The sequence below is a fragment of the Macrobrachium rosenbergii genome, chromosome 4 (assembly GCF_040412425.1).
Source record: "Macrobrachium rosenbergii isolate ZJJX-2024 chromosome 4, ASM4041242v1, whole genome shotgun sequence".
Lineage (NCBI taxonomy): Eukaryota > Metazoa > Arthropoda > Malacostraca > Decapoda > Palaemonidae > Macrobrachium > Macrobrachium rosenbergii.
In genome coordinates, this window is record NC_089744.1 from 42,805,364 (window position 1) to 42,822,232 (window position 16,869).

The window sequence follows — 16,869 nt, forward strand, 5'->3', positions numbered from 1 at the left end:
CGTATTCGCGTTCTCACGATTCGTGGACTCACGTATTCGCAGATATCTCTGTGGAATGTATCTACCCATTATTCGTTGAAAATTCGCCCATTCGCGGTATTTTTCACTGAGAAATATTCACTAATTACTGTATTTTCATATTTTCATGACTAAATCCACTTTTTGTGATAAAACTATTAAAATACTCGGGTATAAGCATTTTTAGAGGGTTGTTCTTGAGTTTAAATTATCAAAATAGGTAGTTCTACGTGTTTTTAGAGGGGTTTTAAGTATTCGCGGATTTTAGCTATTCACGGGGGGTTGTGGTATGCATCCCCCGCGAATACGGAGGTTTACTGTACTGATAAACACATTTATTAAGAGAGAGAAAATCAACAAATGAACTGAGAATATTACATTTAAATTCAGTTATTTTTGCTACATTATTAATGGCAGCGAGTCTTTTTTAGGACTGTATAGTGAAAATCATTAAATCTACATGCAGATATTCTCAGTTCATTCGTTAATTAAAATGAATTGCCCTTCCATGAGCAGTTGTCTGTCTTGTCTTCAGGTATAATCTTAATTTTTTATACAGTAATTGTCTATTTGGTTTCCAAACTGTATTCAGCTTGCCCTTTGTGTGATTTGCATTTTTTAGTCTTTTAGTAAATTCGAGGTCAAGTTAACCTGTACTTGATGTCATTTTTCCTAAATCTTTGAAAGATGCAACCTCATTACCCTTTCTCCATCTAAAGTTATTTTATTCCTGTATGCATATTCTGTCCTCATTACTTACGTTTATCTTAGATTTATTTTGAGTCATATCTCTCAAGATATGTGTTGCATTCTGTTAAGAAAGCTTTGTAAATCTTGTGGTTGTGCTGATGAACTGCATTATCTGCATATTCTTACAGCATGCCAGTGTTTACCACAAATTCATTTGCCAACTTCCCATCAACATGAAATATGCATCTATTCCATTCATGGATAATTTCAAATACCTTTACATATTTATTGGGAATGCCATAGTGTCACAGGACCATCTATAATGTTGATTTGTGGATGCTGTCAATAAAACCTGTACTGCATATAATTTTTTCTAATTCTTTGAAAGATTCAACTTCAGATCCTTTCTCCATCTGAAGTTATTTCATTCCTGTATGCGTACTCTTTCCATATTACTTAGTTTATCTTAGATTTATTTTGAGATGTCTCTCAAGATGTATGATCCATTCTGTTAGGAAAGCTTTGCAAATCTTGTGGTGTTGTGCTGATGAAAACTACATTATCTGCATGTTTTTATAGCATGCCCCTGTTTACTGCAAATTTATTTGCCAACTTCCCATCAACATGAAGTATGCATCTATTTCATTCATGTATAATTTCAGTTATTTTTACATATTTAAGGAAATGCCATAATGTTGCAGGACCATCTATAAATAATTTCAGTTATTTTTACATATTTAATGGAAATGCCGTAGTGTTGCAAGACCATCTATAATGTTGATTTGTGGATGCTGTCAAATGCCAGCTTAAAATAAACTGAAGGGAATTTTTAATTTCCATGTGCTGTTGCACAACATCTCTACACATTTGATATATGCAACTCCTACCTTTTCTAAAACTGGTTTGTTCATCTTTTTTGTTCATCTATGAAGCCTTTGATCAATTTCTTTTCTTATAAGTAACTTACCAAATAATTACATAGCTAATGTATATATACCTTGTGTGGCACCTTTTTTAAAATTTGACGTAGTATTACTTTTGTTTATTATGTAGGTGACTCCCTGCCCACTACCGGGGGAACAAGGAACAACCAGCAGCCATATTCAGTTTATTTCTGCCGGTTGTGGTGTCAATATCGTGCCATTTGCAGCAGTTTTCTTGGATTTTTCAGTTGTTATTTCATATTTGGTGAAGTACAATTGTTTTCCTATGGTTGCGCTCAGGCTATAGGCAGTTTGTGATGATAATTTGGATTAGTTTTCAACAGCTTATTTACAATTATGTCAGATTCCAGTAGTTCGAGTATACACTATTGCAGCGAGGTAGGCTGCAAGGCTAGGCTAACGAAAGCATGCTATGATTCTCATACAATCTGTACTAAATGTAGGGGGCAAGATTGTATTATTGATAAAACCTGTAATGAATGTTTAATGTGGGATAATAAACAGTGGAAGGTTCATAAGTCTCAACTAGTCAAGTTAGAGAGAGATAGAAAGAGGAAAGCAGCTTATAATAAACAGTGGAAGGTTCATAAGTCTCAACTAGTCAAGTTAGAGAGAGATAGAAAGAGGAAAGCAGCTTTTAGAGCTGAAACACGCTCTCTTAGAGTAGAGGCCACACCTAAACCTAGTTTAGAGGTTAGCCCTATTACTCTCCCTTCTACTCCTTTTCCTACTTTATATCTTAATACTGGCCCTCCTACTGAACATCCTTCTACTCCCATGCCTGTCTCCCTTGCTTCCGATCCTAATGCCTTCACCAGTCTCAAATCTAGAGTTAATAAGAATATTAACCTCGTTGTAAGTACTGTTGCAGATTTGGGAGCTTCCATTAAAATGATTATGGAAAAAATGTTTTCCAAAAAGTGCACAGTTATAGTGCGTGCAAGTGGAGGATATGGCTATTCATCTTGTGGGTTCTCCTAAACCAAGGTCCCTGTCCTGCTCCCCCAAAACATGGGAGAAGACATACCAAAGTCCAAGGGAGGCCGATGGGGTTTGCCCATGGGTAGTCGCCCCCTCAGTCGTGCCTGTTGTACAGTTCCAGGTGTCAGCAGACAGCCATCGGAAAGGCTTGTCCAGGGATATCCATAAGTTGTCCTCAGGCTCTTCCGACGATTACAGCATGGGCAGGAAGTGCCACAAACATTATCTGGACTCTTCCTGACCTCTTAAGCGCCCTTTTGAAACCCTTGGTCAACGTCCTGATCCGCTGGAGGATGCAGCTCTGCTAAGCGTTACAAGTAGTCTCTCTACAGTCCCAGACGTTCTTGAGTAACTGTGGACTACCTTATGTTTCTGTTCCTGTCCATCAGCATCCACCTCTGTCTCCTGTGGACAGTCCAGAGACTTTCTCATCTGAATGGTCGACTTATGACCCTGAGCACCCAGAGCTGCCCACTCATAAGCGTTCAGCACCCTATCCTGAGCACCCAGCACCTGTTTCTGAATGCCCAGCGCCAGCTCCTGAGGACCCAGTGCCAGCTCCCAGGCACCCATCACCTGTTTTGTCTTCTCAGAGGGTGTGGTCTCCTTCAACCCCCCCAGTTAGACCTCTAGCGTAGTCTCCTTTGCCTGTGAACCCTGACAAGCCTACTCTGGCTCCTATTAAAAGACAGTCAGTCCAAATTATGGACTTATTGAAGAAAGCTCCTCCCGCTCCTAAGATTGCTTAGGATGACAAGCTGTCTCTGATTTCCTCGGAGGAAGAGATCAATCGAGAACCTGCTGCTCCTTCAGCATATGCTGCCTTATTGAGATACTTGATGGTGAACTTCCCCTCTTTTTGTGCCCCAGCTGCCCTGGCTTCGCCTGCTTCGATGCTTTTGATGAGGAACCAGCCGGATGACAAGACATGCCTCCCCAAGATGGTCCTTTCATTCTCCTCTAAGAAGTCCTTTAAGGAGATGGAAGACTGGCTTTCTGCCAAAAGAGAACAGGGTAAAGCGTCTTTCGCTTCTCCTCCTCCTTGTCTGCTCTGCAGGAGATACTTCTCTTACATGACCGGCGAAGCGCCTTCTTTGGGAGTCACTGCCTTCTCCAAAGGGGACTTCTTTGGTCTAATGGTCTCTTTTTGTTCTGCATTCTCATGGGGCTTCTTAGGTTGATTAGTGGACAACATGATAGCACCACGAAACACACACACACATCCAAACATACAACACAACCAGAAGGTATCACAGGCTTAGGACAAAAACCAGCTTGGGGAAAGGAGAGCAAAAGTGAACGTCTGCTCTCCAAGGCAGTTAAAGAAACACGCTACCATCTCACATGCATATTAGATGCCAGATGCCACAGATTCCTTGCATTTACGATTTTGATTGTTTTTTAACCGGTTTCCAGCTGGCACCAGAAGATTTATCCTAATGTTAAGACCTCAAGTTTGTTAGCTATGAGAAATACAAATTAATGAAAAATTTATTGTTTTATTTAAATTTAACATCAACTGCACCTCACCAACCTCCATTGATCCCTGAAAACTGTTATTTCCTTAACTTTTCTGATGTAACAGTAACACTGACATATTCCAAAATATCAGTGACAAAACTTTACTGGTTTGCTTTCCAACTTCATGCACATATTCAGTAGGCTGTGGTGCTATCAGCACACAGCTTCCATGGTACACAGTATTTTATACTCTGTAAAGTACAGTACCACAGTTCAGAGAATAAACTGTGGGATTGAGGGCAAGTCAGTGTGTAAATTTCCCCTTAACCTACACCTTTCCTCCCCACCATCTCCTCATTAATAGGCCAGTTATCACCTAACATTCTCAATGAGCCAGTCAGCGTATATGCAGTGCTCATCAAGTTTGCCTAATTAAAAGTTTTTTTCTCCCATCCAGGACATTCTGCCTTCCCTCCATATAATTAGCCTTCACTCTTCATGCTTAACTTCCTCTTGCAGCTGATCCTTTGATGCTGCCGTCTTTGATAGACTTCATGTGCACTGCTGATGATGATTTTTATGTTCAGTTCATGAAGCTGTCATCTGTAGTACTTCAAAGCCAGTTCCTCACTGTATTCAACTCCTCCATGAGTTGATTACAGCTTTGTAATATGCCTTTCTACCCATGGTCTCACTGCCAGAGTCAGTCTCTTCCTGCCTCTATGTCAACCTTTGAAACTTTTGCTCCTTTTTGTGAGACCCCTTCTGCTTGGCTTCTGCTGCATACAAACCTGGTCCTTATTACTGGATTGGCTCCTGTGTACTCTGTGCACTTTCTCTTTCATCTGTTCTGTGTACTCAAGTATTATCATGTAATCTTCTCCTTCCAAGTACTCACCTGCATTCAGCCATTCCCGCTGACATGTCTAACCCTGTATTCTTGCCCTTTGCTCTCCCACTTGCTCCTGTGAGTCCTCCCACTGCCATGTATCCAGCTGCATGACACATGCCACAACTTGGGGTCCTTGCACTTCGTTCCCAACCTTGTACATCTTCCAAGCTGCATCTGTCTTTGTTCCAGTACATTTAACTTCAGTGTTCCTGCATGGAGGGATATCTATAGTTGTTCAGTCTCCACAACTAGTAAGTCTCCTCTTCATTTAAAAATTGTTACCCTGCCAACTTGTAGACCCTCCTTGCCAAGAGTATACTCAGGCTGCACTGAGGAACTTATATCTCCTGAGCTCACTCATTACCATTCAAGTTCATTAGGATTTTAGTTGTGGTTCTGTTAGATCCCCCTAAGCATGAGTATGATTCATGTCACTATTCTTCAACTAAAGGAGCCTCATCTTACTCAAGTCACTCCACAAGCTCTCTCGTCATCCATCAAGCCCCTCTCACCCTAACAGTACCTGCACTTCTGCCATCAAAATCATAAAATATATTAAAAAATCTGTATTCTTTGAGGCAGGAGTGGATTTCATTAGCTGATGCAGATATTTCTTGTAATGACCTTTTGCTGCCTGAATCAGTACTCAGAGTTTGGGCCTTTTGCTTCTCTCTGCCTATTAAATACACTTTTGCTAAATTTTATTTTTGTGATGTTCATAACTCTCTTGACGTTAATTTCCTGGGATCTATTGTCGTGCCTAACTATGCATTTTCATTGTGGGAAGGTCTGGGCCATTCATTCTCCTCATAAGGAGTTCTTGGTACACACACACACACACACACACACACATCCTGGATATCAGCCTTTATGCCTCTTGAGCTTAGTGAGTTTGCTTTCATGGACTGTATCCTCATTTGTAAAGTCATTACTTTTGGAAGTATTTATTATTTCAAGGTTAATTGCGGGCTAAATCTTTTACATTGTGGGAATTGGACTTCTTGCAGCCAAGTCTTGCTCTGAAAGGGCTCCTCCCTCTTGAATTGCAGTACAATAAAGCATGTTTTTGGTTAAACCCATGAATGTAATTTCCGTTGCCCCTCAGTCTTCAGATGAAGGATAGTACAGATGAGTGAAGTAGCATTTCCTTACTGCTGTTGGAATCGGCCATCATTGGGGTTTCGTCTTTCTAATGTGTCATGAAGTTATTGTGTCTCGGTACATGTCCTATAGAATGAGGCTGTGTATGATCAATAATTTTGTATAGAGTTATATATTTTATTTATTATTTTATGCAAAATAAACCTCACTTTTTTTTTTACTTGACAGCTGATGCAGACACATTTGGCCCATCTCTGGTATCTCTCATACAACGAGCACTGGGGGAATTTATTGCTCTCTCTCTCCACTGTTTCACTGATGGAGTGCAGGGCTTAGAAAGAGTCATCCAAGAACGTGTTGTAAGTAAACAGTCGGTCAGTCAAGATTTGTATCCACGTTGTTCATGGCAAAAACACTTTTTGAGTATCTTTGAGGTTCCTCATTTTCATATTCATTCTTTCTTTTTTCAGCGTTCCATAATGGCCGGTGTGAGCCCTGCTATTCAGGCTTGGTCTATTAACACATCCATCATGCAACTCCGTTCAATGATGAACCGCATGACCATCACCAATGATCATATACGAAGGTGTGTCCTTCACTGGTGTCTTTTCAGTTTTATTTCTGATAAAAGATGTCCAATTGTGTTTTAATTGTAGTAAATATACATGAGTAATGCTAGAACTGCTATGGTGCTTACTATTAAGAAATTATTTTCATGGTTTTTCTCTTTTCCAAGATTATTATTAAATCTGAATTCACATTGAAGGCAGTTGAATCTCCAATTGTGGTACAGGTATGTTGTATCTCCGGATGAAGGGCGGCGCATGGAGGAGGAGAGAAGTAGGCGTCAGTCAGATGATTTTCTTTCATCACGTACAACCCCAACACCTTCTGCACCACCACAACAAACAACTCCAGCGGAGAATGTCATTCATGTAACACCAGCTAATGGCCCTGTGGAGGAGGTATGTAGTCTAACTTCTCAACAAATTTATGGTCGCTTGAAGAACATTATCTTGACATATTAAAATCGATACAGAGCTTCAGGGAGCCTGTTTACTTCTAATGTGGTTTGGCCTTGAAAACAAGCTTGTTGCCTCCTTATCACTTTTCTTTGATGCCACGTCTTGATTATAGACATACTAGTGGTTGCTGAATCTGTTAATAGATATTTCGATAAAATTAGTGCATGATGCAAATTTTTGGGGATTAAAATTAAGTCCTAACAAAATTGAGAGTAGGATTGATAATAGATGTAGGACATACAAATAAATGCACAATGAATCAGTGTAAAAGCCTTTAAAAGAATTAAGTAGTCCTGTCTATCTCATGGAAGTATTTTAATTCTTTATTTCTGATTTTTAATATAGTTCCTCTTGTTTATTCTTCAGCAGCTGGCTTGACTCTCAAACTGTTGAACAAAAGGTTGATTTCTATGTTAAAGTTCTTATGTCAGAATTAGGTATTAATGACAGGGACCATTGTTCAAACAGCTTGTAATACGAGCATTGTAAAATTTTGTCATATTTCTTATCATAGATAAGCAGTTAATTCCAACATTCCTGCTTTATGATAGGAACTTCAGAAGCTCAGGTGTGATGCAAGTGCCTTTTTGTTGATCAAGCTGAAATGAGGATCATGTCATTGTGTACTGGTTCATTTTATTTGTTTTTTCGTGTCGGGTATTTTGTTATTTCTCTTTTATAGAATATTCTGTACAATTGTTCCTTTATCTGTACAACATTGCTGTTAATATTTGGACCTGGGGTTTGCAGCATCTTTTTCCAGTTAGGGTAGCTATTTGGCTTGTAGGTTTTTACAAGGTACCATTTGGCCAGAAAACTGGTGACATGCTGTCTAGCAACTCACAAGAATAATTCACAAGTATTATTGTCGTAGAAGACAGAGTGGCATCTTTACTTGAGAGTTTTTTCATGTTGTGAAATATTTAAACTAGACCATAGGTAAATTTCTGGACTAACACAGGTGGCCTAAGGAATTCTGAATTGCCAAGTGGGAAGACATGGGGGGTGGGGGGGATGTTAGTCCAACTTGAAGTAAGAACAGTATTATTTACAAATCTGACTTATTGATTCAGCAAAAATGTAACCTGCCTGGCCAATAATAGTCATAAATACAAACATTAGAACTGCTCAGAAGTTTTAAGTCTTGGCAATGCTGATAAATTACCTCAAATTCATGTAGGTAAGCTGAACTGTATCCATGGCTTTTTATTATTTTGAAGCTAAATATACTGTGAGATCAATATATGGATTGTTTAATTTGTTATAAAGGTGAATTCCTCCTTGCAGCTTTTAATATTTTAACAGTGTTGGAATGAGAAGTAATTGAAATTGTTCATTAAATGAGTTTTTGTAAATCTGTAAAATTGTAGGTATGGTATTCCATTGAATACATTGTACAATTTAACATGGCTTGTAATTGAAATCATGTTTACCTATAGTCATTCATACTCATTGCAGTATCATATTCTAGATTACTTTCCTCAAATGTTTCTGGTCATTTTTATTCTAAATAATTTGCCAGTGAACAAGAAAAGTTAAGGAGTCACCTTACTCAAATGAGCAAACCCATTGTAATTACCCAGTCAGGGAGATGCAATAGGCCATATATATTTTGTTTTATTTTTTTGGTATTTCATAATTATTTTATAGAATTGCACATACTTGGCTTGGTCATGCTATGTCTGTCAAGTTAGTATTACTTATTGCAGGTATGGTTTAGCAAATAATTTTAATGTCTTTTTAGGTTTATGTTCAATCTTTATAATTTTGTTTCAGCCAATGGAAGTGGAGGAGGTAGGATGTGTGGAAGAAGTAACAACTTCCAGAGGAGAGGTTGAAGATAATGCTACTGTAGGTAGGGGCAGTGAAGAGGAGAAAGAGGAGGAACCCTTGACAGATGAGCCTCCTATTACCATTAATGTAGGGTCACAACCATGGCACTCAGCTGTTCCTCAGGTAAAAATGGCTTCTTTAAGTTTATTCTGTGTATCTTTATGTGACCTAATGGACTCCCTTGACAGTAATTTAGTATTACCATTACTAAATCATTATTACTATTTTTAAACTGATTTTGATTTGTTCAAATGAAGAAAGTAAAGCTCTAATGAACTTTATTGTAATGTTCATTTTATTCATAAAAATCACCCCTGAACTAGGAATTCATAGATATAGTCGTGAAACTAATATGTGTTTTAGATTTATTTGGAGGATTTTTGTAAAAGTCACTGTATAAACACCTTAACTGTTATTGTTATAATGGAATAGAAAGCCATTTTTGACAATTCCTAAAGTAATTATTGTAGTTAACTGCTGTCATAGGGTACACTTGCTCATAGACTTTATAGGCAAATCTTACCTGACTTTTTAACTTGCACACACACACACACACACACACACACACACACACACACACACACACACACACACACACACACACACACACACACACACACACACACACACACACACTCTCTCTCTCTCTCTCTCTCTCTCTCTCTCTCTCTCTCTCTCTCTCTCTCTCTCTCTCTCTCTCTCTCTCTCTCTCTCTCTTCTTTTTATATATGTGATATTGATATTAGTGCTGATTCTTTCATCATAGCCATATCAGACTAGTAGAAAACTGTAAATTTCAAAATGAGCTAGATAATTTCTTTAACCTGAATACAAAGAAACAAGACCAATTGGAGCCAGAAGTTTGAGAGAGGAAACCATGACAGGAGCAAGAATATAACAATGTACTGATTAAGAAAAGGGAAATAAAAATATTTAGAAAGTATTGAGATAGTAGAAATATTTGTTAAGTGGAGAAGAGATAATAAGTAAAAGCAAATCGGGCATCTATACAATGGCAAGCCAACAAGAACATTAGCAGTGAAATAGTGTATTATAGACACATTTGTGTTGCTAACATCTAAGAAGATCGAAGTGAAAGCTAATGTAGACATAAGAAGAGAAGACATGAATTAAGCAAGACTGTAGTGACATTTATTAAGGAAACAAAAATTTTTACCAGAAATATTTTAAAATTAGGAATGATAGATATAGCAATGAGAAGTATAGGCATGAGACAAACTGTTAAACTGAAATCAAATTTAGCATCTTTATAGTGGCTTTAAAAGCTAAGGTCGGTTACTCAGTTAAAATAGTTAACAACTGATCAGGTCTCTGCCACTTGTCAAGTTCTTCTGGTATTGTATGCAACCCATTCTTGATGTTGTGCAATATCTGTCAGAGATTATTGTTCAGTCTACTTTGAATTTATGTTAAGGTCTAAAATATAAAATGAAGAAGTATTTGTTATGATTGCCCGCATCTCAGGCAAACAAGAGGGTTATTGGAATGACAGCAAAGATAACATGGTAAAAGTGTAGTCTCATAAATGAGTTTCTGATAGTAAGTTTACCTTTTTATTTTCCTGGTTACTGATTATTGTGTGATCATCATATCCACCATTGAACAAGTAATGGCTTTGCAAGAAATAACCCCCTGTAGAAGGATAGTGCCATCAGTGCACCTCACGTGGTGCATTGTAGGCAGTACTTAGGGTCTTTGCAGACTCCCTTAAGCCCCTAGCTGCAACTTCTTTCAATCTGTTTACTGTACCTCTGTTCATATTCTCTTTCTTTCATCTGACTTTCCACCCCCTTTATCAATTGTTTCATAGTTCAGGTGCAAGGATTTCCTCCTGTTATACCGTTCAGACATTCTTACTGTCAATTTCCCCTACAGAACTGAAGTACCTTGTAGGTCCCAGCTCTTGGCCTTTTGCCTAAATTCTATACAGGCAGTCCCCGGTTATCGGTGGGGGTTCCATTCTGAGGGTATGATGATAACTGAAAATCAGCGATTTTCAGTGCTTTTTTGGCGATTTTCAATTATCAGTGCCTCTGTTAGGTAAGTATTGGCGCCAGTCCCCAATTATCGGCACCGATAAGCAGAAATCATCAATTTTCGTCACTAGACAAGCCCCATAAAACTGGGGATTGCCTGTATTCTATTCTGAAAAAAAAACAGCTTCTTTGATTTTTGTTTTATTTAGTAGAAGAGTCAGTTTTCACAAAATAAATGCAGCAGGGAACTGATACTTAGCACAACATAACAGGGAACATATATTAAAAAATATAGCTTACTTCTACTTTTTTCATAGGACTGGCTTCCGGTCATAACTCGAGATGTGGAAAGGCAACGCCGTGGTGTTCCTGACACAGCATTAAGTGATGCTTACCTTTGTGGGATGCCCCTTAAACGTCGTAAGATAGCCTCACAGCATAAACCTCATGGTTCAGTTCAGCAGGTAGTTCAAGGTTAGTTCTTTCAACATTTTCAGTTTGTAGGAGCTTAATTGTGTTATGGATATTACTTCTCTTTAGCTTTCCAAACTAATATAGAATTACTGGAAGAATATGCCTTACTTGAGATGGCAGTGAAAGTAAATATTAGAAAGCAAAAAGTAGACAGTTTTAAAGTAATTTTTTTCATGTGCTGAAGTTGGTGGTAAAGATAAAATCATGATTTTATAAAAGCCAGGTTAATATTACCTGGAAGCTGGTATAGAGGATCAATTTTTTTTTAGATACTCTATTGGTATTAAGCAACCTTCAATGGTTAACTTTATTTTTTATAAATTTTTTAGATGAGGTCTCCAAATTTAACACTTCCATGAATGGTACCTGTAATGGGTCTCTGTTATATCTAAAAGCACAGTAAAATCTTACTTGAATGCCTTTGAATTTGTGGTATGTTCAGTGACAGAGGATATCCATAAGCCTTTCTAACAGGCATAAATATAACGTGTTTGACTCGTGCATTTGTAAAATAAAATTTCATTATCTTAGTATAAGTGTCAGTTATCTTCATATCCAAATTATGTACTGATACTTTAAGGACGTGAAAGTATGCTCAGATCCTTCTTGGAATTCCACAGTTTGCATGCAGGAATCCATAAAATTATATTCGTAGGGTTGGGCATATGGTGTCTCAAATGTTCATGTGTCTCAAATCTTCAAAAACCCAATATTATACTCCTTGTGTAAACATCATGGCTTTGTTAGGAGCATAAAGCTTCTGTTTGAAAAAAATTGTAACACTTTTTAAAATTCATTAAGCTTGATGAAATTCTGGAAAAAGTAACACTTTCTAAGACTGCCATGTGCTCTCACATGGCCTTCCGCTTCCACATGTATAGGTCACTTTTAGTTTTAAACCTTCAGTATTTTTTAAAATATTCTCATTTTATGGCAGGTTTGGCTGCGTGATGCTTTCAAATAATTGAATATTGGATGAATTGGATTAACTATTGAATTTTATAGCATTTATCATATATGAATTTGATATTTTAAGATGGCATGCATATGCTAGAAATATAAAGGAAACTTGACAAAATTCCTTATGACCTTATTAGTTTATTTTATAATAAAATGTACAGATATTGCATAAGGTTAAAGTTTTAAAAAGTTCGACAAACACACACAAACCTTAGTTGGCAACACTGATGTTAAGTGACTTAGCTGCCAAGTTGACTACCAACCACATAACTGAGATGCTGTGCTCTATTTCATACAATCTCACATACAAAATATGTACAGTAATAAGCATCAAGACTGTTCCTAGATAGCCTGTGCATAGTCTATGCCTCATGTATCAACAGCAGCTCAGTTAACATTATGTATCATTTTGTAGCATTCTTAAAAAGGTAGTATGCAACACAGTAAATGAAATTGAGAAATATTGTGAAAGTTATTTAATACAGTATATAACGTCATATTAACCCTTAAACGCCGAGCCTCTATTTACAAAAACATCTCCCGTATGCCGGCAGCGTTCGGTGAGTTAGCGCCGAAGCGTAAAAAAAGTTTTTTTCAAAAAATCACAGCACACTTAGTTTTTAAGATTAAGAGTTCATTTTTGGCTCATTTTTTTGTCATTGCCTTAAGTTTAGTATGCAACCATCAGAAATGGAAAAAATATCATTATCATATATAAATATTGAAATATATGACCGCAAAAAAAATTTTTCATATATAATTTTATACAAGTCGCGCTGTGAGCAAAACGATTAAAGCTAACGGATTATTTTGTTTTTATTTGTATTGTACACTAAATTGCGATGATTTTGGTATATAACAAATTTTAAAACGATCAAAGCAACACAGAGAAAATATTATCACAAAATGATGCATGAATTCGTAACGCTCGGACGTAAAAAAATGTTTTTTTCAAAAATTCACCATAAATCGAAATATTGTGCTAGAGACTTCCCGTTTGTTGCAAAATGAAGGTTGAAATTTTTTGTGGTCGACGTACAGTACGTCCACTTGGCACCCAACAGACAATTTTAGTCGACGTATGATATGTCCAGTAGGCGTTTAAGGGTTAAAAGACATATCTTTGTAGTTATGCATAAAAAAAGTTAGTGAAGCCAATACTGATAAAGCTTTGTCATTGTTTACTTAATCAGTTGTTAGAAATTAAGTGCATTTCATGGGCATTGTTTAACTATGCAGTGTCTGTGTTTTATAATCTCACATGATATGCTCATTTGTTATTTGGTATTTCTTTAATGATTGAAATATAGATATAATGTGCACCACCTTTGTAACATTTACAGATCAGCATTCTTTTATTTAAAATGAACTGATGCAGAAAGTGTGGTAAAATATAGAGAATTTAATGAGATATAAATAGAAAACATGAAAAATTGTATTAGGGTGAAGTTTTGGACTGTAGAGTATAGTAATGGATAGGGTGTTGTACAGTATAGCCCTGACATCAACAAAATGTAATTTTTGTTTCTTCATCAGCTGTTATAAATTTCAGTATATATTTATTTCATACACTCACATGCAGTCTACACCTTACTATAATACAACATTTGATAAGATTTATATGAAGTGTGCATCAGACGATTTTTAGATATATATAATTAAGATGATATGTGCATCATAACTCAAGTTACATAGCCTATGCATTTCCTAATCCTGTTACCCTATCAGTGTCCACATTGCCAACATGCAAGATGTGGAACTGAATAACCTAATGGTTCCAGTGCCAGGTCTTTAGAACAGACATTCATAAGTCAAATCAGTTCAACTATGCAAGACATTATTGATTTCTTGGGGAAAATATAGTACAGTACTATTCTGTATAACAAGCAGTAGAGATATATTGTAAATGTACTTATTTCAAGTTGGGTTTCCTTAAGTGTATTCTGTATTCTGTATAACAAGCAGTAGATGTATATTGTAAATGCACTTATTTCAAGTTAGGTTAATTTAGGTTTACACCACTCTTGAAAGAATATCATAAGTGAAATTAGATTTCCAAAAAGTGCTCATAATGTTATGTATTACAGTAAACTTTGTAGGGAACTTAAGTAGGCATTGATGCATAGATGTAACATAGGCCCAAAATTCATCTAATGAAATTTTCATGTTGAAGTTGTATAAGTGTGTTAAAAATGTCTAGCAGAGAATTCCTGGGACCTTCAAGATTATTGTTACACATTGGAATAGATCTTGATGTTTTTTAAGTATTTTCAGTAGCTCCCAGAGTATTTTCTAAAGTTTATCTGTAAAAACATATCTTTATTAATACTGCAGATTGAACTGGTGGTATATCAAAATTTGGAAATGGCACGCACAAATGGTTCCTTACAATTGGAAGGCACAAATGATTTCTGAATTTTAACAAATTAATATGACAGATCTTTAACTTATTAGTCAATTTTGTCTTAGTAAATTAATGTATTGAATCAAAATCGCCTTTATTGCGTAAATTTATAAAACATTGAAGGTTACTGGAATGAATTTCATTTTATCTTGATTGGCCCCAGTCAGTTTCATCCTAAATTTAGAGCCAGATTTTAAAATGTTTAGATCAGTTAAGATTATTATCTGGTAGAATGTCAATGCTATCTGTGATAACATGGTTATGAAGATCATATTCATACGTAACTGTATTGCAAGCACAATTTTGTCAACTTCTATATGTAAATCCTTTGCAAATTTAGCAGACTGTAGAACTCCAGATCTTGGATTATCTGTTGAATATTTTCAAGTTATGGATTTTTTTACTGTGTAACAGTCTTGGAATATGTGAAGATTGAATATGCATTATGTTGAAAATCTAAAACCAAGTAATATCTTATTACAGGTTTAACCTTGTGATTACCATTACGTGATGTGTTTACAATAAAACTGAAAAGCCAGATCCAAAGTTATGTAGTTCATAGTTAGCATAATTCATGTTAAACATTGATGATAGTAAATGTTGACTTGTATAACAAATAACGATACAGACAAAGTGCCAAGCTATCATAAAAGGTGTTGTGATAATTATAAGTGACTTATTTAAGTATTTAACATAGCCACATTTGGAATTCCTTCGTTTCAGATACTCTCCGTCAAAGTATGCGTGGGGCTGGCGTTAATTGTTTGGTGATGGATAGTGTTGCTGGTGAAGCTGCTAATCAGCTTGGAGAATCATTTGCTGATCATATTCGTAATTCTCTTAGAGAAAAATTGGATCAAAACAAGGATTTCAAGCCAGAAAAGTTTCCAAAGAGTGAGAAGAATATTCGCCAGGAAAAGTAAAGGGTTGAAGCCATTGGTTGTTTAAAATGTCAAGACTATTTTCATTATCTGCTTGGTGTGAAAGGGAAAAGTAGAAGCAGTTAGATGCTTGGGTCTACATGTCATTGTTTTGTCCCAATTGCCTGACGTGATAGTGGACTTCAAACTGTGATTCTGTTACCAAGACTGAGTTTTTAAGAAAACTGCAAGTATTGTACAGATAGTTAACCACTCTCTGATGAGGGTGCTTGTTGCTGTTAGTCTCAGTTGCTTGTCATCTCAAAGTGAATTACTGTATTTTTTGTCTGCTTGCAGTAGTGGAGACTGGAATAGCTATGATACCTTTCGATAGTATTATGTTTATAGAATTATTAAAAAAATATTTATAGATGGAAATCAAACCATCCTGGTGCTTAATGAAAAAAAAAAAGAATCATGGACACTTGGTAGTGCCACTGAAACTACCTGCTCCGTGGTAGGCCAGTGACTCGTAACATAACTGCTCTGATTCTCAGAACTTGCACATGCATAAGTTTGCAAAGAAATATTTTGTGAAGGAGGCCAGGCTATGCAGTTGCCATGTAGTCAGTAATGGAAGGAAAAAAGCTGTTAATCCAGCATGTATGAAAGTGATGTATTTACTATTAGTTAAAAGTATTAACTAAATATTGATTTTATGTCCTAGAGGCATTAGAATACTTAAAATTTGAGCATTTTCTTTTGCCTGTTATTTATCATTATGTATAAAAGGAATTTAAGGACAAAATACTTTTTGTATGTTCCAGAAGTTCCTTGTTGAAAGAAATATTGTCAATATTACTGTTATTACTTTGGAATGTATTCTGATGGTGTGCTGGCACAATATTGTATTCATATAATAAAGGACTAAACATAAAATGTAGTTTTGATTACTTATTTAACTCTCCCCACAAGTCCTTTGGACACCTTTAGACCTGTAGTAGTAGTTCAGTAAGTTGTGTGATTACCAGGTCCCTAGCAGGTATCCCATGCCTCATTAGAATGCTTTGGCTCTACATTTGACTCCCTATATTCGTGGGGGATGCGTACCAAAACACCCCGCGAATAGTTAAAATCTGTGAATACTTAAAACCCACCTGTAAGAATGCTTATACCTGCTTATCTTGAAAGTTCAAACACCAAATGTATACTTTAAACTATCATCCCAC

General features: G+C 36.4%; 1 protein-coding gene across 25 annotated transcripts in view; it reads left to right on the forward strand.

Annotated features, from left to right (window-relative positions):
- The window catches only part of LOC136833412 (large proline-rich protein BAG6), a 225,757-nt gene extending 209,178 nt beyond the window's left edge, over positions 1–16,579 (forward strand). For all 25 annotated transcript variants that reach the window (XM_067095630.1, XM_067095557.1, XM_067095692.1 and 22 more), the window contains 6 exons: positions 6,316–6,446; positions 6,558–6,673; positions 6,881–7,052; positions 8,889–9,068; positions 11,260–11,416; positions 15,504–16,579. In XM_067095630.1, coding sequence (XP_066951731.1) covers positions 6,316–6,446; positions 6,558–6,673; positions 6,881–7,052; positions 8,889–9,068; positions 11,260–11,416; positions 15,504–15,703 — 956 coding nt within the window. In that variant the 3' untranslated portion in view covers positions 15,704–16,579. The remainder of the gene's footprint in view (positions 1–6,315; positions 6,447–6,557; positions 6,674–6,880; positions 7,053–8,888; positions 9,069–11,259; positions 11,417–15,503) is intronic.
- Positions 16,580–16,869: the final 290 nt, after the last annotated feature.